We start from the raw sequence: 24,578 nt of genomic DNA, 5'->3' as shown, positions 1-24,578 counted from the left end.
GGAGTTTTTATGGCAGTTATATTGTTGTAATCCCGTCAAAAGGGATTCAATCTTTCTTTGATGTCACCAGTCTGAGGCCTGTAAGATCGAAGTGGTCAGTTTTTGCTGCCTGGAAGAATAACTGGCACTGAGCCATGCTTTCAACTAAGACTGCATAAGTTACGTCGATCCTTCCTTCAACCTCTCCTCCTCCTTTAAGTGTAGCTAATTGTGTGCGCGGGTTGAAATGTACGGCCACGGCAGAAGAGCAGTTGGGGCGCGTAAGGCAATTAATCTACACGTAAGATGAAGTCAGCTACTTCAGCAGTTGATTCTGTTTTACAGACGTGCAAAGTTGATTGCTGATAGTTGCGTAACATGTAGTTCTGGTGCGGAAAAGAGAGGGAAGGTCTTGCAACGGGTGCCATGAAATATTTGCTGCGGCAACAGATTTATTTCTTTGTAGTTTGCGGCACCCCGCGTCAACAAATTCGTATTCGTACTTGTTGTTCCTTGTGTTCTGTAGCGCTAAGTGACGTGGCGCTGTCTCGTCGTGATGTTGATATGGAGGTTTTAACGTCCCAAGACCACCATATGATTATGAGAGACGCCGTAGGCGAGGACTCCATAAATTTCGACCACCTAAGATTATTTACCATGCACACAAATCTCACTGTCTCGTCAGGGACATACTAACTAAACCAATTCATTCTGAAAATTTTATTAAATATATTTATTTATTTATTTGTTTGTTTGTTTGTTTTAATGTGGACTAATGGTCTATGCAGGCTGGTTAATACGTGCAAATACAAACAAGTAGGTACAAAATAAGTCGATGCGGTACTCGTGTATTCCCTGAGCTGCAATTTGACTCTTATTCGAATTTTCAAGTATTTGCACATAACTAGTTCCTTTATTAGTACGTGCAAACAAACATGGCATTTCTTGTATATGTTTCTGTTCTGCAGGTGGTAGCAGCGGCATTGGCGCAGGCCTCGGCAGCGGTGTAGGTGCAGGAAACATTGGCGCATCAGCAGGTGGTGGAATAGGTGGTGTAGGTAAGTTCACCTGTCTAATAAGGAAAACAATAAGGGTCACCGATAGTACGGACACTGCATTGTATAAAAGCAACACTGGTGGTTCATATGTCCGTTGGAATTTCTGAATAGTCTGCATAACCGTTAATGACCCAAACAAGCGCTTTGTATTGATCAGAATTGATATGGCCGTCTAGTTTAGCTGCGCTGCCGTGAAACCCATTTTATGCCAAATAGTGCAGTGTGCTCTTTTAATGCGCTTTTAAGATGGCACCATGGCTGTCATAATCCAATTGTGTGCTTTTATCGCTTACACTATCTATCCTGTGAACCACCTCTTAGCAAATGAGAAGGCAGCCTCCTATTTACACTTTATAGATGATGAAAATGCTTCGACAGAAATGCCGTGGACATAGAGGTGCAATGTAAAAATAATGTCTACTATTTTACGTACCACAACCATAATACGTTTATTGCGGACGCCGTAGTAGAAAAATCCGGTAATTTCGACCATCTGCTGTTTTTAACGTGCACTCATATCGCGCAGTACTCGTGCCTTTGACATTTTACCTCTATCAAAAAGCGAAATGCGTATTTATTTCTGTGGTGAAAAAAAAAAACAGCCACGCTCACTGCCTGAGCCCTATTTAGTAATAAATTGTCTACATTATTAAGGTCATATTGCATTTAATAATACTATGCTGTAGATGTCAAATGTCAAAACAGCTGTGTATTTTGTTCTTTTCATTCATTTTATTTTTCTTCTGATGTGTGGTACTGGTGTGGCCTATGGTGAATCAGGGCATTGGTTAGGATTAGTTTCAATGAATGTCACTCTACCTTAAAAGAGCAGGTGCCGTAGCTGCCCATGACAAATAGCTTATTCGCACCACAATGTTTGCTTGCACTGGAAAATAAAAGACGAACTGTAATTGAAAACATCAACCTCTGTGGAGTTAAAGTCACATTTTTCGCACTTTACTTGGTCTTTACTTGCTCTTTACTTGGTCCAGCAACTGCATGAGGTCGTTAGTGGGTGAATAAGATGTTTGAAGATGGTGAGACAAAGTTATCACATAGAAAAAAAATATCTTACATTATACATAATAACTTTTGTGCATTTGATTTCGCAAACTAAGACACGATTTTGAGGGGCGCCGCAGTAAATGGCTTCAGAAATTTTATTCACTTCAGGTATGTTAACCTGTACTCATATCCAAGTACATGGGTTCCGAGAATTTCCACCACCATTTAAAATGTGACCACCACGGCCGGTATAACCCTTATACAGGCAATGGAAAAACATCGGATACGCTCTTGCCCAACGCTTGCTCGTTCGCCATTTTTGCACGTCGTGACTAAAAGGGCGAAAGTCGGCTTCTTAAAAAAAGAAGGTTCAAAAAATTAAACTCAGTAGGGCAAGGAGTTAGAATTTTTTCAAAAATATTGAGATGTACATTTTGGAATAACTTCACTTATATCAAATATTTTTTGTATGAATGATGTCAATGGGGTGGTATTAATTTTTTTCTAGGTGCTGTATCATCGAGTTAGTAAAATAATCAACTACGTTTTCTGTAGAGTTCGCGCGCTACCCTCCTTGTCTCCCTACCTCTCAAGCAGAAGCATGCCAACTTCTTTGTAACGTGCTGTAGCTTCTATTTCAACCTGTTGTGCACTATTTCACGCAGAAACACTCCTATTACGGTAGAACGCATATAACAAGACTAAGAAAAGACAATTAGGTTGCACCTAAGTGCGTGTCCTCTTTGTACCCAGGGTGACCTTGAACATTTTTCTATACGCTGAGATTTATCTTCGTTGCCCACGTGTATGTCAAAGCATCAGTGTCTGTTTGTGTTCTAATTCTCTTACGCACAATTCCCAGCCTTCTGGGCAAGAGCCATTACTAATGAAATTGGGCATAGTATTCAAGTACTTTTGTTTCTAGTGTGCTTGTTTCTCTTAACTCACTTTAAAAAGGCGCAGATTGAGACTTGATGATGGTTCAAGAAGAAGGCTGACCGACACTGCGCACACATTTACGCTAAGCAGGGTGACTGGCACGCCACGCCGCGGCTTTCAGAGCAGACATCCGTTGAGATACCTAGCAGAACCATAAGCTCTCCCAATGCCGGCTAGCACGTACTTTATCGAAATCATAAACTGCTGCGTAGTCTATTGCACCGAAATGTACACGACGTGTCCTGCGGGACACGTCGTGTTCTGCGAGAGTTTCTCGACTCGCCCCTGTTTTATTTGGCAGTGAAATAAGTAGATCGAAGAGTGTTTGGTTCCTGCCCCTCTGCCGTCTTTCGTTCGGCCGCTGCAGGCTTGAATTGGTCTCAGAGACCACTTCTGCAGGCGCAATCATCTTTCGTAATGTTTCTTCTGCCATAGAGCAGATGAAAAAACAAAGTTATACAAAAATTATAATTTGGCTCAAGGCTGATGGATGTGTTAATGACCCTCTATAATTAATAAATCTCCGTCTGCCCTTCGCAGTTTTGGGAATGCAATGCGAGGTCAATTAGTGCTTTGTTGGTACCATCAGTTAAGGGGTGAACTGAGTTACGTAGCATATTAGCGCAAACACAAATAGCCACCCAGCAGCTCTATGCGAAGGCGGTTGGATGAAGTTAAGACTTTGATGGGTCAGTTGACACCTTATAAACTAGCGCAACCCACCACGTGGCATCGGGCGAGAAATTGGCATTGCCTGGTAATATAGAAGAATGTGTTGTTAATATTAAAATGCTTCGTAGTAGCTCATTTTCGAAACACGTGATTAGACTAATTTACACAAAAACACCAATTTTATTCAATAATAAGCTTGATATGTTAACTTAAGCATTCAACTCGTTTCGTCTCACGTAATGTATCGCATTCGTCATCGCAAATGCTCCATTGGCTAAAACCTAGTGCTGTAGCACGAAAGGAAAAAAAACTGGATGTGATAAATTTATTCTCAACTTTAGGAGTGGTTCATTCAGAAGTATTTTTCTTTAATTCATAAGCAATCTGCATGTTAGGCAGAAATGATGAAGGGTGAAGAGTTAGAGCAGAACTGCAGGGTGAAAAGCGAAGCTTCGTCAATCCTGTAGCACCGGATGTGTTTTTCGGAAAGCAACATAAACAAAGCAAAAGGATCTAGTGAATAAGAGGTGACACGGTAGGTGAAGTGACCATGGCCGAAGTGTTCGCCACTTTACAATGTGAAGCGAAGGGCGAAATGGGGCTGTGAAACCTCGAATCAGCCGGCAAGGTGTGAGCTTTTGGGGCTCACAGATGAATATATTTACGGGCGGGCAAATCGTGGCTTTCTCGATCGCCACCTTATGCGGCATTTGTCCTGTTTTCCTAAAGAAGTCAAGGGGCACGTGCAGTTCTTGTAGCAAATAGTTATGCCTTAATAGCAAAATATAATCACATTTTTCACCACATGTCAACTCTCTTTTGTTTTCTAAATATGCCTAAATACCTACGTCACATTGCCTGCATAGGGCTCTCTGAATGTTTTTGTACCCAATAACTGAGCATTTTTGGAAGCATTATATTTTCTTTTTTTGTGCTGAGCCAAACAAGTCACCAAGTGAAAGGTCTGGAGAGTGGCGCATCTAAAGTAAACACCCCTTTTCGTGTTCATTGTGTATGTTCTGTAGGTGGGGGCGTCGGCACTGCTGGCATTGGCGGTAGTGGCAGCCTTCACCCCACCGTTGGCCTTGGCCCCAGTGTTGGCGTTGGCCAAGGTGGTAGCCTTGGTACCAGTGGTGGCATTGGCGCCAGTGGTGTTGGAATCAGCGTTCCTGGCAGTGGACTGGGTGGTCATCTTGGAGGTAGCCTAAAAAGCTTTTTGAATGCTTCTGTACTTTGTTATATAGCCGTTCCCAGCATTTACAGTCATTTACAGTTTATTTACATTTACAGTTACAGTTTATTGTGGTGCATGTAATAAAACAAAAACTACAAATGACAAAGTTTTCGGCACCAATGAAAATAGCGTAATAAATTTTCACTTTTTAGAGAACCAAAGAAAGAAGATGAAAGGTGACGCATAAATAATGCTGACCAGTAACGACAGTGGAACCAATGAAATCTTTACATCTGCAAAGAGGCAAAGCGGCTGGTGAGGAAAACGTAACAACGGACCTCCTGTAAGATGATGGAGAGATTGAGTTAGAAAACTGGCCACCTTATATACAAAGGGATGAAGTGTCTCTGGACAAGACCGGTATCAAAGTTTTGAAAAACGACAACATCACTTTGATCTACGAAAAAGGAGACCTTAAGGACTTGAAAAATTGCAGCAAAGTGCATACGCTATCGCAAACGCTTGATTGGCTAAAACCTAGTGCTGTATCCCAAAAAGAAAGAACCACCAGAAATGATAAACTGAATCGCAACCTTCAGATTGGTTCATCTAAATGTATTGTTCTTTAAATGCTAAAAAATCTGCATGTTATAAAGACATGATGAAGGGCAAACGAAAAGCAGAACTACAAAGTGATAAACGCCAATGCTGTAATGATGGATGTGCGTTTCAGAAAACAACATAAACAACGCAAGAAGTTCTAGTGAATGAGAGATATGCACGGTGGCGGAAGTGACCATGGCCGAAGTAGTCGCTACTTTACAATGTGAAACGAAATACGAAATGGGGCTGAGAAGTCCTCTCTGGCCGAAACTATTGCGCGTTGTCTTTCTTGCCCGCACATTAAACTTTTAGCAAGGCTGCGCGATCGGCGAGGCAAAGACGATGATGACGATGAGCGAGGATGATGCCGCGACAATTTCAATGAAAACAATTCGCGAGACTCGCAGGACAAGAACAACATGAGAAGGCAGGGAGGTTAACCAGGCACATGCCCGGTTTGCTACCCTATGCTGGGAGAATGAAAAGTGGGAGTATAAAAATGAGAGAGAGAGGAAAGAGAAGAGAAAGAGAGAATAAAAAAATTGCCCGCAGCTTCCCTCGGGGGAACACTGAGGAGGATGCGGACCATATAATTGGTTAACGGGGTGTTAAAGTGCGACTTACTTGGGTCGATGGCTAAATTGGTTAACGGGGTTGTGAAATGGGGTGTTAAATTGCGACTTACTTGGGTTGATGGCTAAATTGGTTTACTTGGTTGTAGGAGGGGGTGTTAAATGAGTGAACACGTACACACGTATGCGAAAGGGCGGCGCTGGTCGAAGGGACGTCGATCATTGTGTTTGTGGATTCGTTGGAATTCATTTCACCGCGACCTTGGACGTCGACGCGCCGTACAAACCAACCGACGAGCGGCAACTGAGTGAGCGAGCGCCGACCTTGAGTATATATACAGCACGACGGCGCATGCACTGTCAGCTGTTGAATGTTCTCGAAGCGCGACGCCACATGCGCGTCCACTGGAGAATCAGGAGAATTGTAGATGTCGAACGCGGTGTGTAGAGGAGGAAGGGTGCACAGATGGTGGAGAAGTGAAGCGCACGCGGTGTGTAGAGGAGGAAGGGATGCACAGATGGTGGAAGAGTGGACGACGGCGCGACGGCGCATGCGCGCGCGTCAGCTGTCGAATGTTCGAGAAGCGGTGCGGACGGCGCGGACGGCGCGGACGGCGCACTACAAGGCGCGAGTATAAGATGCTCCGCATCTAAAACGCATTGTCAGTTAATGGGCAGGCGCTTATGCAGCGGTCGGTGGCTGAAAATCACCGTGGCACGAAGCCAGAACAAACGCCACCGGTCATTCACCGTGATTTCCAGGGTGAATGGCCTTAGAGTCATCGATATTTCTAATAATCTGAGCATTTTGCAAATAAGTGATAGTGGGCATGCATCAATCATATCCTAAGTGTGAAAAAAATGACAGCTTACTGCGACATTCAAAAAGCAAGCATCTTGCTTTGCCCACACGTGAAGCTCGCACTTGTCATCGGTACTATCGAAGCTCACTAACGTGGGAAACGTGGCCACTTTCGTGGAGGTTTTCCCATTTACTCATAGTGCCATTGCCGAAGGATGTCTCTTTACATTATCTTAAAATCCTGCTCGAAGAACCAATGCGCCAGCCTGAGATGCTTTTGCCACCATAGCTGTCAAAGCAATGAGGAGCTCCTGTCTTCCATACGATTCTGTACGTTGCGCACCCGCCGCACCACAAGTGGCGCTGCGCGCGGCTCTTAAAGCGCCTCCTATAGGTACCAAACAGAGTGTATAACTGAATAATGGTAGAGACCTGAAAATAAACTAGACGCACAGTACTTTGTGAAGTCTCTCAGTCCCTGGCCTCATATTATGTCTGTTTTCACCAGCTGGTGGTGTTCACCTCGGAGGAGCAGGCGGAGCAGCAGGCCGTGGGCCTGGGGGCCTAGGTAAGAACACGTCATCTTTCTTCGCGAAATAGAAGACTGACGGCTAAAAATACTTGGAAGAGCGAACGCGTTTGTTGCTGCAACAACCTATAAACCATATTCTTCATTGTAATACACCACCACTGTTGTTATATAAGCGATGTCAAGCAATATTTTTATATTATTTTGCTGCCTCACTACGATGTGATTGTTATAGAGGAAAACGAAATAGCACGTATATCATTCATAGACATTTTAAGTTCTATTATCCGTGCTAACAAACACACACAAAACACCAGGGAAGACAGCACGCGCACAAGCAGGAGAGCTTTGTGACACGCTGCAGTCACGTCAGGGATGTGCTAACAAACTTTTTCTTTGCAAGTATCCAATAGTACATATTTAGTACGGTACACTCGCGGTATACCTAGAGCTGAAATTCGCTTCTTATTGAAATGTTCGAGAATTCGCATCGTGTTTACGCAGCCGTGTTTAGGTGACCAGCACTATGTTGCAAAGAGTCTTACGAAAAGAAAAACATGTTTTCCCGGTAGAAAAACCTCGAAATAAGTGATTTTATATTTGTGCCAGCAAGGTGGAAGGCTTTGGGGCTCACGGATCAATATATTTACGGGCAGGTATTCCGCGGCTTTCTCGCCACCTTATGCGGCATTTGACCCGTTTTCCCTAAAGTAGTCAAGGGGCACGTCCGGTTCTTGTGGCGAATAATGATGACTTAATAGCGAAATATAATGACATTATGAACTACACGTCACATCTCTCTTGTTTTCTAAATAAGCCTAAATACCTACGTCACATTGCCTGCATATGACCCTCTAATTGTTTTTGTTCCCTATAACTAAGTATTTTTGAATGTATTATCTTTTTTGTGTGTGCCAAATGAAAGGTCTGGTGAGTGGCGCATGTAGAGTAAGCATCCCTTTTCGTGTTCATGGTATATGCTCTGTAGGTGTAGGCGTCGGCACTGGTGGCATTGGTGGTAGGGGTGGTCTTGGCCTTGGTGTTGGCCCTGGCCCTGGTGGTCACCTTGGCAGCAGTGTTGGCATTGGCACCAATGGTGGCCTTGGCACTGGTGGTAGCCTTGGCGCTGGTGGTAGCCTTGGCGCTGGTGGTAGCCTTGGCTCTAGTGGCGTTGGAGTCGGCGCTCCTGTCGTTGGTCTGGGTGGTGGTCCTAGAGGTAGTGTAAAAATCTTTTTTATTGTTCCAATGAGTGCTTCCGTGCTTGCCTAAATAACTGTATCCAGTATTTACAGCCAATTATCGAATAGCTGTTTTTATTGTGGTGCATGTAATAAAACGCAATTTACAAATGGCAATATTTTGGGTGGCAAGAGAAAGCGAATATTATGTTTTCGCTTTTTAGTGAACAAAAGAACAAAGATGAAAGGCGACGCATAAATAATGCTGACCAGTAACGACAGGGAACCAATGAAGGCTTTGCCTCTGCAAGGCGGCAAAGCCACTGGTGAGGTTAACGTAACTGCTAAAAAATGGCGAAGGGGTTGTGTTAGAAAAACTGGCCACCTTATATACGAAGTGTCTCTTGACGGAAAGGGTCTCAGAATCTTGGAAAAACGCCAAAATTATCTTAATACATAGAGGAGATGTCAAGGACTTGAAAAATTGCAGTAAATCACATGTGTCATCGGAAACGCTTCATTGGCTAAGATCTAGTGCTGTGGCCCCAAATAAAAAAACTACCGTAAGTTATAAATTGAGTCACATTCTTCGGATTGGTTCATTCAAAGTATTTTTAAATTGGTAAACATTCTGCATATTAGAAATACATGACAAAGGGCTTAAGTAGAACTGCAAAGTGAGAAACGTACGCCAATACTGTGGCGACAGATGTGCGTTTCGGAAAGCAACATAAACAACGTGAGTGATTGTAGTGAATGACAGAGACGCCACGGGGGCCGAACTGACCATGGACGAAGTGGTCGTCTCTTTACCATGCGAAGCGAAATACAAAACGGGAATGCGAAGTCCTCCCCGGCAAAAAGGGTAGCGCGTTTTATTTTTTGCCGGTGCCTCAACCTCATAGCACAGCTACGGGAGCGGCGAGGCATAGACCATTATCACGATGAGCGAGGATGACGTCGCGACAATTTCAAACAAAACAATTTGCGAAACTTGGTGGCTGAAAATCGCCGTGGCACGAAGCAACGCCGATGGCCACTCACAATATTTACCAGGGCTAATGGCCATGCAGCGTTCGCTATTTCTCAATGCTCCAAGTATTTTTCAAGTACGCGGGTAGTGGGCACGCACAAATAATAATCTAAGTATAGAATAATGGCAGCCTACCTCGACAGTTACGAAGCCAGCATCTTGCGTTGGACATACCTGACGCATGCATTTGCCATCACTACTTACGGCGGGCAGCAAGACGCTCACTAATGTGAAAAACGTGGCCACTTTCGAGCAGGTTTTCCCATTTATGCATAGTGTAATTGTAGAAGAATGTCTGCCTATGATATCTTACAATACTGCTCGAAGATATAGCTTGCTGGCCATGTGATAATTTGCCACCATAGCTCTCAAAGCAATGAGGAGCTGCTGTCAGCTATATACCATTTTGAATGTGGCGCGCCCTCCCCACCACAAGTAGCGCTGCGCGTGGCTTTTGAAGTGCCCCCTGATTGATTTGTGGGGTTTAACGTCCCAAAACCACCATATGATTATGAGAGACGCCGTAGTGGAGGGCTCCGGAAATTTCGACCACCTGGGGTTCTTTAACGTGCACCCAAATCTGAGCACACGGGCCTCGACATTTCCGCCTCCATCGGAAATGCAGCCGCCGCAGCCGGGATTTGAACCCGCGACCTGCGGGTCAGCAGCCGAGTACCTTAGCCACTAGACCACCGCGGCGGGGCTTGAAGTGCCCCCTATCGGTCCCAAAGGGAGTGTATAACGGAATAATGGTAAAAGCCTGAAAATAAACTACACGAACTGTACTTTACGAAGTCTCACAGTTTCTGGCATCATGTCTTTTTTCACTAGCTGGTGGTGTTGGCATCGGAGGAGCAGGCGGAGCAGCAAGCGGTGGGACTGGCAGCCTGGGTAAGAACACTTCATCTTTCTTCGCGAAATCGAAGACTGACGGCTAAAATACTTCGAAGAGTGAAGACACTCGTTGCTGCAACAATTTAAAACCCGTATTCTCAAGTGTAATAGACCGCCACTGTTGCAGTATAAACGTTGCCGCACATTTTTTTTCTAAAATGTTATGCAGCCTCCTGACCATGCACTCGTTACTTATAAGGAAAAACAGAATAGCAGGCATATCATTCATACATATTTCAAGTTGTCATCTGCGCTAGGAAACGCGAATAAAAAACCAGGGAAGACAGGACGCTAACAGACAGTAGAGCTTAGCGACGTGGCGCAGTCCCGTCAAGGATGTGCTAACGAAGCTTCATTATTACTATTTTTGTTGTTGTTGTTCTTGTTGTTGTTGTTGTTGTCGTCGTTGTTGTTGTTGTTGTTGTTGTCGTCGTTGTTGTTGTACAAATCGGATAGTATATAGTAGATATATGGTAGTGATGGTATTTCCTTAGTTTAAATTCGCTTCTTATTGGAATGTTTGAGAATTCGCACATCCCTAGTTTTTTTTTTGGCAGTAAGTGAAAGAAACAACATTTCTTACACATAATTTTGCTGTGGACAGCATGACCCGGACTGAGGACTTCAAGGAACGTACAAAAACAAGCGCTGACTGTGTTCGTTCCTTTTGTTCCTCAGTCCGGGTTGCTTTGCCCACAACAAAATGATGTTTAACTACAAACTCACCCAGCTTGCCGTTCTTATTCTTATACATGTTTTATGCTCTGCAGCTGGTGGCAGTAGGTTTGGCGCAAGCGTTGGCGTACCAGGAGGCAGTGGAATAGGTGGTGCAGGTAAGGTCACCATCTGTTTAATAGGAAACGAGCATTACTGATGCTACATATATTGCATTGTGTTAAACCAGCATTGCTGGTTGCTATGTTCGTTGAGATTCCTGAATAGTTTATTTATGCCCGTTTATTTCACAAACAAGCTTTTTATATCTTTCGTAGTCAATATGCCCGCCAGGTTTAGCTGCACTGCCGCGAAACTCATATATTGACAATTAACGGGGAACGCTATTTTTTAGTTTTCACGAAATTCCACCATGGCTCCCAATAATCCATTATGTGTACTTATTGCTTACGCTGTCTATCCTGCGAAGTACATCCTAAGAAGAGGTCAGTCTATTAATAGTAATAATGAATCAATATTTTTATTTAACATGCCCCGGAACAAACAAGAGATCTTTGTGCAGGTGCCCGCCTACACAAAACTATACAAATAAACAATGTAATACAGATAGTCTTCTGAAAAAGAAATCAAATAAAAAGAATAAAAACGCGCAGACGAGAAGAGAAACCAGCGCACAATGAAGGGTATAAAAAGACAAGACGAGATTCATGGAATGCCCATGAGAAATAAAGGGGAATATGCACATCTATGTGTAAGGCTTCCTGAAAGCAGGAAAAGGGAAGAATCTGTGCGTTGTCAAAATCTATGTCAAGACAGTGCAGAGCTGAGATAAAAACAAGGAACAAGGACAGTGCACTGTGAACAACATCGAAATAACGAAAGTTGACAATATACAGACTTTGTATTATTTGAGAGTTAGAATGTTGAAAGAAGTTGGCAGGCACACGAAATGGTGGCCTGTCTAGTTAATTTATGCGGAAGCATAAAACTTGCACAACCGAGAAATAACCAGCGGGATATAATACGGTAAAGTACTTTGTAAAAAAAAACGACAGGACATTGCGATTAATTTGGCAGTGAAGTGATGGTAATGATAATAATCTCCCAGTGTTAGAGCGAGATTGAGAGTCATTTCCAGCAAAACGATCGTTGTTAATGCACGTGATTGTTTTTTTTTTTTGGACTTAATCAGTGACGTCATTGCCATATTAAGCAATGCCATTCCAGCTCGCAGATGCATATTCAAGTTGAGGAAAACACATGGATGCGCACAATTCGTAGAACTAAATTCTCGCAAAATTCTGCAAGCAAAGTCGAGAGAACGAAGGCCTCGCATGGCACCATGTTTAGTATCAGCAGGAAAAAATTGCTTGCTATTTGAGCATACTATCAAATTGAGCACACTACCAAAGGGACAACAACATCGCGGAACGCATAAGCCTTACTTAATGTCATGGTATTGACAATTGACAGAGTATTGAAATGCCACGATAGTTGTTTTGCGAGATATACTAACGAATTTGATCAGTACGTCTTAATGGGCTGGTTGGTTCATTGCTTCAAATGAAAAAAAAATTGCGCAATGGTGCAGTTGCGTTCGGCCTGTACTTGATTTTTAGGCATTCATTGGAAGGTTATTTTTACACAATTCGAAGAAATAACCCAAATCTGAATGCAGAAAGCGATAGTCAATAATTGAATGAATTTCTTTATATCTTGATGTAATCGGCATACAAGAGAAAAGAATAACAAATTGCGTGTTGCATTTTTTTTTATTGAGCGACACTTCATGCAATGACGCTAAATATGTGTACAAATGGTGCACGCACGGACATAAGTTGAAGAGTTACAGATGTTTATATAGCCAGTTGTTTGCACTTGCGTAACGATGCCCGCTGCAACATGCATATTAGCAATACCAAAAGCTGATATGAAGCGCTGATGCTCGCGAGGATGCTGGCCCTGGACACTGCTACATAGATCAACTACAGCGAATGGCAACCAACCACAATTGACGTTAACCCGACGTGAGGGACTGTATCAAATGAGTACATATGTAATGTTTATAAAATTGGGTTGGCAGCACTGCAACCACTGTTGACGTATCACGAAGATCAGCGTCTATTTGAAAAGTAGTTTCGAGACCTATAGTGTAGCTCTGTGGTAAAATGCTTCATTACCACGCATAATGCTTGGGTTGAATTCCAGCTGGGACCCTGACATTTATTCCTTGCGTTCGTCGGGTCAACGCTACCGATGTCGGGTATTTCTTAACGCCCGCGCGTTTGAATCGCCCAGGTGTGCTCTAGTCGTTCCTGGGTAGATACTAAGTGTCAATAACCTGTGGTACATACCCGCATACCAGCGGCACATACCTTCCGGTTTGTATGTGCCACGGTGGGAAGTGTTTGACGACGTACGCGATGGGATTGTGACATCATTCAGGTATTGACCAGCACGTCACATTCGTCAAACCATCTTACCCTCTCATGCTAATTTTGGTTCATGCAAAGTGAAGGGGGTCACCACGAGGGCACCCAAACGTAAGCGGCTAGATAGATAGATATGCTCAAAGTCAATGAAGTTCGCCAAGAAAGGCTTCGAATTTAAAAATTTATGTAAACTTAAAATAAGTGTGGGCCTAGGGACTCCACTAGTCACTTTGTACAAGGAATTCGTTTGGCCATTTATCGCAGTACATCATAATTGATTAAGCCGATAGCTGTGCTGGAGATTGACAACAGATGAGTCAACATTAAAGTTTGCAAGTTTAACCAACAACAGTGAGTGGCTGACTAGGTCAGAAGCCTTTTTCAGGTCACAGTAGACCACGTCAACTTGCCCTCTCTGAGAAATAGGGGGGGGGGGGGGGAGATTGGGGGCAAACTGAGTAGGTAGTTTCAATGAGCGTCAATGTACCTTAAAGAGCACACACAGTAACTTACCACAACAAACAGCTTGGTTTGCGCTGGGATTTATTTTTACGCTGGAAAGTGAAAGACGCACTGTAAATCACAACTAAAACATCATCATCTGTAGAGTGAAAGTGCCGCTAGGAGTCACCTGGGACTGCCATTTTTCCATGGGTTGTGTGACCTCTCATGCTGCATTGAGCCGAGCCGTCGTCTACTACATATCTGAAACTTTACCACACGTGGTCAGTGTACTGGGTCCTGTGCTGTTCTTACAGCAGCAGCAAATAATTTAGATAGAACGGCAAGCTTGAAACTGAAATAACGTGGTTGTACCCACAGCTGACCACTGAAGAAGATAGTTCGCCATAATGCTGATGAGTGTACCGGAAGCAAACTATTACGGTGTGGCTTCCGAGCGTAAGGGTACTGCCCTACTCTCGCACCTCTCGCATATTTATAAAAAATATTCAAGTATAACTAATGCACACCACCAATTCTACTAAAATTTGACAAAATTTGTTATAGACGCAAAGGAATCGATCCATCTAACAAACATCAAGATCAAAAATTGAGAGACATATGACCCATTTCATGTGGCTGGGTATTGTCACCCAACGGGGAGCTTGTTTCAATTTTTCCCTAACATTCTCGCTCTCTCAAAGTAACACGAAAAGTGCACTGACACAAAAGGTAGTACAGATACGGAATAACATCTCCAGACCGCTTAGAAATCGTACCAAGGGAAATTAAGCGAGCTTCTTGTAAATATATTCAAGCTTCAAGCTAAAAGACGTATAAGTCATTGTATTGTGATATAGCTTACTTCAAGACTGTGTTGTGCTGCCCCGGAGAGTGGGCTTGTAAAAATACAGCAGTGGACGAAGGCATCTGTCGCCTTCAGTTGAACTACTGTCTTTTGAAAACATGTGGTTGCATACTCAATGTTGAATTCTTTCTTTGGATTCTCGCATTACAGGCAGTCTCAGTGAAGCTGGTAGCGCCGCATGTAAAAAAAAATATTTACCGTGTATTTTGATGAAAAAGTGATTAGTGCATGCATAATTAAGAAGAAACTGTTTTAAAACATGTTTGGTTAAACTGATAATGTAAGTCTAAATCTACAATTTCACCCGCCGCGGCAGCATAGTGGTTGTGGTGCTCGAGTGCTGACCTGAAGTTGGTGATCGAATCCGGGCCGCGAGGGCCTCGTTTTCATTGAGCCTGAAAATGCTCGATGCCCGTTAATAAAATTTAGGTGCAGGTTAAAGAGCCCCAGGGAGTCTAAGTTCCCGGATCCCTCTATTACAGCGTCTCTGATATTGATATCTTAGCTTGGTACGTTAGAACCAAAGTATTATTATTATAGCCCTCCTATTTCAACCCTAGCCTTCTTGCTCAAAAAAGTGTAACGCAATCATTATTTCCCGGAATTCATCAGTGGATAATCAAATAAGATTTCCCACTACCGCATCACCACTCGTTCTTACTGTGAAGTTTCTTTGCTTTTCAATAATTGAGGGTACTTGTTTGAATGATTTATTTCGTTTTACATGGCATCTACCATAGGTCATCAAATACTCGTAAAAGCTTTAAGAGAGATGTTGGTAAGAGAGTATGGCGTTTATTGTTCATTTTATGCGTTCCGCAGGTAGTAGCCTTGGCGTTGGTGGCATTGGTGGCATTGGCGCTGGCAGTGGACTTGGTGGTGGTCTTGCCGGTAGTGTATCAAGAGTTGGTGTAACTCTTTTCTTCCACTAACTTTACCTCTTATTTAGTTGCACCGAATATCTACCAACACTCAAAAGAAAGGTTTCGTTTGTGGTGGTTGTAACAAAATATGACGTTTCTTGTTCGTGCTATATATGCTCTAGCTGGTGGTCAAGGCGCCGGTCACGTTGGTCCCCATGGTGCTGGCATTGGCGGTGGTAGTGGCAGCGCAAGCGCTGGCTCATCAGGATTTGGCATAACGAGTGTTACAGGTAAGCATGCCGGCTTCTCAGTTACAAAAGCTAACACCAAATATATTACAAACATTGCATTGCTTTGAAGTTATACGCTTCCGACACAAGTGTCTGTTGGGATTTCTGGTTAAATTACACGACTATTGTTTTCGTGGGCTGAAGAATAATATTGCTAAGATGTGCCTATTACACCAAGTCTGGTTAAACGACGCCGTGATTATATTTTATTGAGGGCAACTAACAGTGTATGCCCTTTTCGTTCCTAAGTTGGGCCTCTAGACCCATAAACATTTTGTTCATTTATTGCGTGTGCAGTAAAGCAGGTGCGCCAAGGAGTATGTGCGTGTGAAAGAGGACAATAGACTGATGCTGTGTGTGCGTGAGAGCTTGTACCGTCTTTGCCAGTCTTGCAATGAAATGCTTTATGATAAGGTTTTGACGAATATTTCTGAATTACCTTATCGTAGAGCTAAACCTCAATCGAGCACAATCTTCCAGCACAATCTAAATGTCGAACTTGCCGGTTTTCGCGACATAGCTGGTACTGTTGTAGCTTTCGTTATGTTCAAAGAAACACCTCCTGTTTGTAGACTGTACAGCTGAGTCTCATATGAATTGTCTAATGACAAGCCCCTGCGACGAGTAGTTTGGTGAAGTCTGGTTCTGAAATTTTCATGCAGACAATGAGACTGCATTGATTTACCGTTACATTACGTTTCTATCCCGTCTTCTTCGTCGCTTTTCTTGCGGGTGATAGTGATGCGGATCGCTACACTATTGTCAGCTTTGAATGTGAGGGCATACCTAATTAGCTGCTTGCTGTGAAACTTTTCCTGCCTATACCTGGCCTGGGATTACAAAGCATGAAATTTACAACCTTTGCTTTCTATGTAAGAGATCGTCTAAAGCGTGCTTAGGTCGCCTGTAGAGGGGAGATTTATTAAAAGAAAGCACGTTCTGTCACTTTGCAAACATTGAAGTCAATGAATCTAGTAAAGTTGCCGGAACAGTGGGAGATTTTGCGGCTTACAGATCAATACGTTTACGACAAGCAATGTGTGATTTTCTCGCCACACTCTAAAAAAATATTGAGTAAAAAGGGTGTCTTTCTGTCCCACAAGAATAATCGTCATCAGGCTTGCGTGCGCTTCCTTTCTTGAAAACTCGGCGCTGGCCGCTTCCCTATCGAGAATGCAATGTAACCCTGATAATGGGCATGTCGATCGCGACCGGAATGTGCCAGGCGCGGGGTGATAGCGCAAGGATGGAACGATATATAGATGACGATTATTGTTGTGGGACAAAAACACACCCTTTTTACTCGCTCTTTTTTTAGAGTGCATGTTAACTTTTGACTAATGCTTACAAAAACACTAAGTCACTTGTTCGAGTCATGTAGCAAATAATTCGAGCTTACAATTGAAATATAAAGTCTTCAAAGTACGTATCTAATGCGCCCTGTTGTCGAACTTAACCTAAATACGTCTGACATATGTCCTAGATAGAGCACTCATAATGCCTTTTCTTCGAACATCAGTATAATATATACATGCATGATCTCTTATTTCGTTATAGCCATCTACTAAACTCATAAATTAAAAGGTTTGGAGAATGCTGCTTGCAACAATACATGGCGTTTATTATCCATGCTCTGTAGGTGGTCATGGTGGTGCTAGCATCAGTGGCGGTGGCGCTGGAGCTGGTGTTGGAGGCGCCTTTGGCGGCAGCGCGGCTGCAGGTAGTGTAAAGCTTTGCTTTGTTTCCAATAAGAAGGTGTACATGCATTTGCATGACCTTTAATTCATTTTACTCGATGTGTAGCCCAGGTAATCTACTAAAGAGGTCTGATTGGGGAGCGTACTTCAAGACACCACGTTTTTATCAATTTTATGTGTTCGGTAGGTGGTGGCCAAGGAGGTAGTCACCAGGGCTCTGGTGGCGCTGGCTCCGGATTTGGCTTTGGTGGTGGAAGTAGTGGCACATCCAACGTCGGTATAGGTAAGCGTACCTACTGCCTATTAACAAAGGCGAGGACCAAAGATAATATGAACATCGCATTGTTTCGAGGCTATACGTGACTGGAGGAAGTTTTTGCTAGAATCACTGGATAATTTACACGGCCAGTTGTTTCACAGACGAGTATACATTATTATTCATTTTTAGCAAATATACTCTTCTGCTTGAAAAACACTGAAATATGCTATGATAAGGCAAATAACATACCCTTCTGCTTGAAGAACACTGGAATAGAGCGTGATAAGGCCAAATTACAGTGTATGCTGCCATACGTTTTTGAGGTTGTGCGAGAGCACCTAGAGGCACATGGTGTCCATTTATTGCTTCTTCATATCTCCCCTGGGTGCCATCGCCGCAAACTTTGACGGCTAAGAGAGTGGTGCATGCAGTAAGACGTAGCGTTTCGCATTCATGTTCTCTAGGTGGTCATAGTGGTGCTAGCATCAGTGGTGGTGGCGCTGGAGCTGGTCTTGGAGGCGGCATTGGCGGTAGCGCGGCTGCAGGTAGTGTAAAACTTTTCTTTATTTCCAATAACAAGGTTTACATGCATATTCATGAATTTTAATTCATTTTACTCAAATTTCTAGCCCGGGTAATCCACTAAAGAGGTGTGATCGGGAAGAGTACTTCAACACATTATGTTTCTATACATTTTATATGCTCCGTAGGTGGCGGCCAAAGCAGCAGTCACCAGGGCTCTGGTAGCGCTGGCTCCAGCTTTGGTGTTGGAAGTAGTGGTACATCCGGAGTCAGTGTCGGTAAGTATACCTGCGGCCTATTTAAGAAGGCGAGAACCAAAGATGATACGAACATCACGTTGTTTGGAGGCTATATGTGGCTGATAAAAGTTTTTGCCAGAATCATCGGATAATTTACGTGACCAGTTCTTTTACAGACATGCATATATTATTGTTCTATTTTACCAATCATACTCTTCTGTTTGAAGAACACTGAAATAGACTGTGATAATGCGAAATAACAGTGTAGGCTGGCATACGTTTTAGAGGTTGTGCGAGAGCACCGAGAGGCACACTGTGTCAATTTATTGCTTCTCCATATTTTCTGTGGGTTCCATCACCCCAAACTTTCGCGGCAGTATCTGGATGGTCTGAGCGCGGAGCTAAAACTCTTAAAAACACAACTCGAGACGCATATCAATCTGTTGTTCTGGTTCTTATCGTCATCTAATTTGCCGGATTTCGTGTCAGTGCTGTTGGTGGTGTAGCTGTCATGTTCAAAGAAACTTGTAGCTATCGCTTTTCACGTGCGCGAAATATCGTCCTTCTCTGCGTCTGTTGATGCAGACCACTCGCAAACTTGATTGATTGATTTGTGGGGTTAATGTCCCAGAACCACCACATGATTATGAGAGACGCCGTAGTGGAGGGCTCCAGAAATTTCGACCACCTGGGGGTTCTTTAACGTGGACCAAAATCTGAGCACACGGGCCTATAACATTTTCGCTTTCATCAAAAATGCAGCCGCCGAAATTAGGATGTAATCCCGCGACCTGCGGGTCAGCAGCCGAGTACTTTAGCCACTAGACCACCGCGGTGGCGGGACTAGGGAGCTTAAATGTTGTATTCTAATGCCAGCATTGCAGCCTGACTCAATCATATGTTTGGTTAAAAGCTTCTCGCCTTTATTTTTTGCGTTTCATGCTGAAAGAACTTGAAGTATGCTCTCTTAGCTCTGTATGAAAATGATGTCCTCAGGCGTGTTCACGTGACCCACACTATGCTGCAGGCAGTTAATGAAAGAAAATCACGTTTGTCATTTGACAAAGCTCGGAGTTAAAATATATTTGAATAATTGTGATGATAAAGTGGGAGCATTTGAAATACACAGATGAATATTTTTTATGAAAGGGATTTCCTTACTATCTCGACAACTTATGCAAAATTTTACTTGTTTTCTTAATGTAGTTTATTGACACGTTCCATTCTTGTAGCGAACAAATAATTATGCCTTAATATTTAAATGTAAGCAAGTTTTGAACATGTTTCATCTTCCTTGTTCCCGAACCAAGCATTAATGTTTAATGTATCCTGCGCGAAAGCATGAATGACAAGTAGATTAGGACAAGGGGAGACTATGAACTGAACGTTTATTTATCATGCACCACGTATACACACTGACAAAGAAGAAAATAATCACTTGATAGTCTGCGTTTGTTCTTGTCTACTTATCGTCCGTGTTTTCTACCACGCAGTATGCATCGATCATGAATCACCAACTGGCAAAATTGTCCACTTCGATAATCATTCATACCTACGTCTCATGACCTGAATATAGCTCTCGCAATGTTTTTGCTTCCAATAACCAAGTACTTTCCTATGCATATTCTCTTTCGTTTTTCCAAGTCCGACGAGTCGTCTATTATAATGTCTTGTGTGTGGCGCATGTAAAATAAACATCCCTTTTCGTGTTCATGTTATATGTTCTTTAGGTGGGGGCGTTGGCGCTGGTGGCAGTGGAAATGGTGCATCTGGTGGTGCATCTGGCGTTGGTCTTGGCGGTGGTATTAGAGGTAGCGTAAAAAGTTGTTTTTTTATTACATTAAGTGCTTCCATATGCATGTTGTCTTATTTCATCGTATCTTGTATCTATCACCGATCATTCGATAACTGTTCTTATAGTGGTGGATGTAAACAAAATAAGTGTACCAATATAAAAAATGGTGCAAAGAAAAACTGCAGCATTATTTTATAGCGTACAAAGGGACAAGGGCCAAATGCGACACGCGGTAACAGCGTTTAGTTACAACGAATGGTTTATTTTCTACATGGGTACATATAATATACAAAAGAAAGCGACACACGCAGCCGTATTGTGTAGCAAGAATACATGAAAAAAAAGAGCAAAGATGTACACGAGCATGAAAGTTAAGACATGCAGTCAAACAAACCAATACCAGTCTGTTTTTGCGAGATCAATCGGTTATTTGCTATGTTCATTTAGATTCAGTCACTCAGTTAGCCTTCCTTAAAAAGCCGAGTTCTTTTCTCAATAGATCTATTAAAGGTGCACTAACGCACGTGTCTTCCACACTTGCTATCGCCGCCGCTTCAATTATCTTACGCAAAACACAAACAACGCGTGGGAAAAGTGCCAGTAAGGCCTAATTTCCCGACAACCCTCCTGGCAAGTATCGTCAACTAACTTCGCAGTAGTGCAGCGTGCCTTTCACAGCTAGTAGCATGCGTACGTCCCCAACGCGCCACGTGGCCGTTCACGCTGCCTTTTTTGTGCGAGACCTCAAACAAGTGCGCTGCACAGACGCACTGCCTTCGCAACCGTAAGCAGCTCACCATGACCACGCTTGTGTGTTGCTGGAAACGGAGCAGGCACCCCAAACGCCTTCATGACAAATGCTTGCATACGACGCTGCAAGCAACCAGACAGTGGTGGGATCAGCTAAGTTGGCGATGTGCTGTACGCAACTACATGAGCTATCGGCCTCCCGCAGCAGCAAATGCTGCGTGTCGGCGGTGATTTGGTGATCGTTCACGTTCCCACGTGCATCGGCGAAAACCGGATGAGTCGTCAACTTTTTCCGCCAGTGTCTTTGTGTTCGGCGCCATAGAGTGCAAACGCTCGATGCGCGAGAGCCATAGCATATTGCAAACTTTGCTGGTATTAGCGGCGCTCATCACAAGACGCACATTCACGTATAGTTAAACGAGGTTCACGGCCGGTACCAAATGTATGTGGCATGAAGTAAAACTCTTAAATCTACTGGGAAGCGTAAGGCTATTTCAGACGTAGGTGGGGCGAATCAAATGCTTGAGGGAAATGGAAATGAATGGATTCGTTTGTTCAACCTGCCCGCCTTTTCGGGCAATATCGTTGTTTCAAGGAAGTCCGAAAATTAGAGACCGATCGTTCCTGCTGCAAGAGGTTGATCATTCCTAAATGCGTGCAGCACGTCACCAGCAAAGCTGATCCCATCACTGCCTGCGTGCTTGCTCTAGCGTACGCATGCATTTGTCGTTAAAGTATTTGTGGCGCCTATTCCGAAAAACTGGATGTTGATATTTTTTTTCTTTCCGAAAGCTTGAACAGTCTGACTAATAGTAAAATTTCCTTACGAATCAAATCTAGTAAGAGACCCCATGGAAAATATAAAAAAATTGAATATTCACCCACCCCAAAAGAAAACGGGTTGTCTTTTATTTATTACGTTATATCTAAATGAAGTTTTGAGGCACCGTTGCAACACGGGCTGTCACTAATGCCACGTTGTGACAAGTGGCGACACGGGGACTTGTCTTGAAGGAGGCTGCTGCAAAAGACCGCATGTCGCAACATTTGCTTCAGCAAAAATTTGTGTTCAATAAATTTTTGTCGGGTCAAGCGGCCGTCTTTTCCTTAACTTCTACCATGTGCTGTAGGGGGCGTTCTTGGCGGTGGCCTCGGAGGTGGTCTTGGTGGTACATCAGGAGGTGGCGTATTAAGTTTACCTCTGTTCGCATGCACAAACTCTTATTTCGTTACCCATTATCTACCAGAAGTAATCAAATAGAAGGCTTGGTAGAGGTGCATAAAAACATGAAATTTCTTATTTGTAACATATGACAATGTTGTATGTAGGTGTTGGCGCTGGTGTCCAAGGCAGTGGTTCCGGGGTTGTACAAGGCGGTGGCGCTGGCGGTGGCCTTGGTGCATCGGGAGGTAGTTTAGGAGGTGGTGCAGGTAAGCGCACCTACGGCCTATTTACGAAATTGAGAGCCAGAACTATTGCTGACGTTACCTCGTTGTGAAACTACATTGCTGATGCGAAAAGTAGCTAGGATTCCTGAGTAGTTTACGCGACCGTTCGTGTCACAGACCTGCACGTTTTATTGCTCCTTTACCTAACATACCTTTCTGTCTGAACAACGCTGGAACAGAACCTTTATCGCCCGAGATAACATTGCAGTACATTCTTTCCTTTGGCTTCTGAGCAGTTTCTGCGTTTCCGAAAACAAGCGTCATTTTGTGCAGTTATCGCTTCCATCACCTCCCATGCTAACTCTGCCGTAGCTAGATAACTAGTATGCTATTGAAGTTATTGTACTACTGGTAATTTATGAGCAGTATACTGTGTACAGTTGCGTCCAATCAAAGCAGTTTTGTTCTCTGTTGAAAGACGACAGCACTTGCCCTTTTAATGGAACTCTAGAAATTGGTCCATGAACGAACATAATTAAAGATACCTATATGCAACTCTAGAAATTGGTTGAAAGAAAGACATAGTTAAATATACCTTTTATTATTGTTGGTTGAGACGGATAAGATATTCCTGGTGGATGATGTGACTTTCTGATCTTTGCTACGGGAGTGATAGCACTCACCTCATGCATCTGTTTTTCGCTCGTGTCTTTGTTTAAGCGCTGCCAGCTTAAGTTTGCAATCTTACGGATTTGTCCGTTTTTCTAAAAGCAAACGAGCTCATTGACTTTGTTTTATCACCATTTGCAGCAACAAGACAAGGTATGATTTACTGCTGTTGCAAATTGAAGAAAATTTTTCTTCGCGAGCTGTCTTGTGTAACCGTGGCAGACAAATGTTTTAGCTCAGTTTGCAAACACAAAACTATGATACCTGAATAATCACCTGACAGCTTCAATTGGTAGATATATGTTGTATAATCTGCTTTCAAGATATGCTTATTTCTTCTGTTTTGTCTAGGTCTTAATGGTGGCGCGAATGGTGCAGCTGGCATTTCTGGTAGCCTGGGTGGAGCAGGAGGTGGGTAGTTTGGTACTTTCATTGGATCTGGTTAATTATCACAAATTCCAAAGTTTCGGTTCTTTACAAAGATACTCAATGCTAAAACAACGCGGAACTTGCACAGTAATGCTATCCCGAAAATGGGTGAACTAAAGTAAAAGAGAAGACGACCAACTTTGTAGAAAAAGACATCACTAAATATTAGTATACTCACTTGGTGGTCGTTTTTGAGGCACTTAGCTAAAATTCATCTTGTGTGCGTTACTTTCACCAGTAAAATGGATTGCTATGTACTATTTTTTAATTCACAGAAAGGTGTACAGTACCTTTATTACGACCATCTGAACGGTTTACCTAAGTTATTCCGCAGAAGCTTATGACTTATTGCTAACAATATTTATACAAATATTTGTTATGTATCATTTCTCTGTCCCACAAACATTTATAAACGGCAAATACAAAGGTAGCAACACCAAAAGTAGGCAGTAATATGCAAAACGGCGCAGTTCAGTATTGTGACTGTGAAAAAAAAATGACTGTATGCACCCTACTTTCTAACAAAATTAATCACTGTTTCTTGTGAGTCCCCACAAATATGTTCCTCTCAACGGGAATCAGCATCTCGTGGTGGTTTTACAATACTTGCCATCGTGTTGTTATATTGCAATACCAAAACAAGTACTGAATTGTGAAGTACCATCTGAGTTGTGTACCACAATAATTACCAGCTGTCTTATGTTACTCGAAGACCAGCTATTTTTTATTTATTTATTTGCACGACATGGTCTTCTTTTTATTCCTTTGCTGGTGCTGCCATTGTTTTGTCATGTCTGAAGAAGCACGTCATACATTTCTCAA

General features: G+C 43.0%; 1 protein-coding gene across 3 annotated transcripts in view; it reads left to right on the top strand.

Moving 5' to 3' along the window:
* LOC119166799 (uncharacterized) overlaps positions 1–24,578 on the top strand; it is a 57,198-nt gene that overhangs the window by 13,660 nt on the left and 18,960 nt on the right. For 2 of the 3 annotated variants that reach the window (XM_075867399.1, XM_075867400.1), the window contains exons 7-22: positions 948–1,037; positions 4,679–4,852; positions 7,313–7,372; positions 8,322–8,549; positions 10,376–10,435; positions 11,209–11,271; positions 15,677–15,745; positions 15,900–16,007; positions 17,647–17,727; positions 17,892–17,987; positions 18,428–18,508; positions 18,674–18,763; positions 20,455–20,535; positions 22,400–22,450; positions 22,599–22,700; positions 23,679–23,738. In XM_075867399.1, the coding sequence (XP_075723514.1) occupies positions 948–1,037; positions 4,679–4,852; positions 7,313–7,372; positions 8,322–8,549; positions 10,376–10,435; positions 11,209–11,271; positions 15,677–15,745; positions 15,900–16,007; positions 17,647–17,727; positions 17,892–17,987; positions 18,428–18,508; positions 18,674–18,763; positions 20,455–20,535; positions 22,400–22,450; positions 22,599–22,700; positions 23,679–23,738 (1,494 nt within the window). The remainder of the gene's footprint in view (positions 1–947; positions 1,038–4,678; positions 4,853–7,312; positions 7,373–8,321; positions 8,550–10,375; positions 10,436–11,208; positions 11,272–15,676; positions 15,746–15,899; positions 16,008–17,646; positions 17,728–17,891; positions 17,988–18,427; positions 18,509–18,673; positions 18,764–20,454; positions 20,536–22,399; positions 22,451–22,598; positions 22,701–23,678; positions 23,739–24,578) is intronic. The other variant, XM_075867401.1, reaches the window with a different exon arrangement.

This window comes from Rhipicephalus microplus, chromosome 6, assembly GCF_043290135.1.
Source record: "Rhipicephalus microplus isolate Deutch F79 chromosome 6, USDA_Rmic, whole genome shotgun sequence".
Classification (NCBI taxonomy): Eukaryota; Metazoa; Arthropoda; class Arachnida; order Ixodida; family Ixodidae; genus Rhipicephalus; species Rhipicephalus microplus.
Note: the sequence above shows the minus strand (reverse complement) of the source record. Positions and strands in the feature narration are given on the sequence as shown.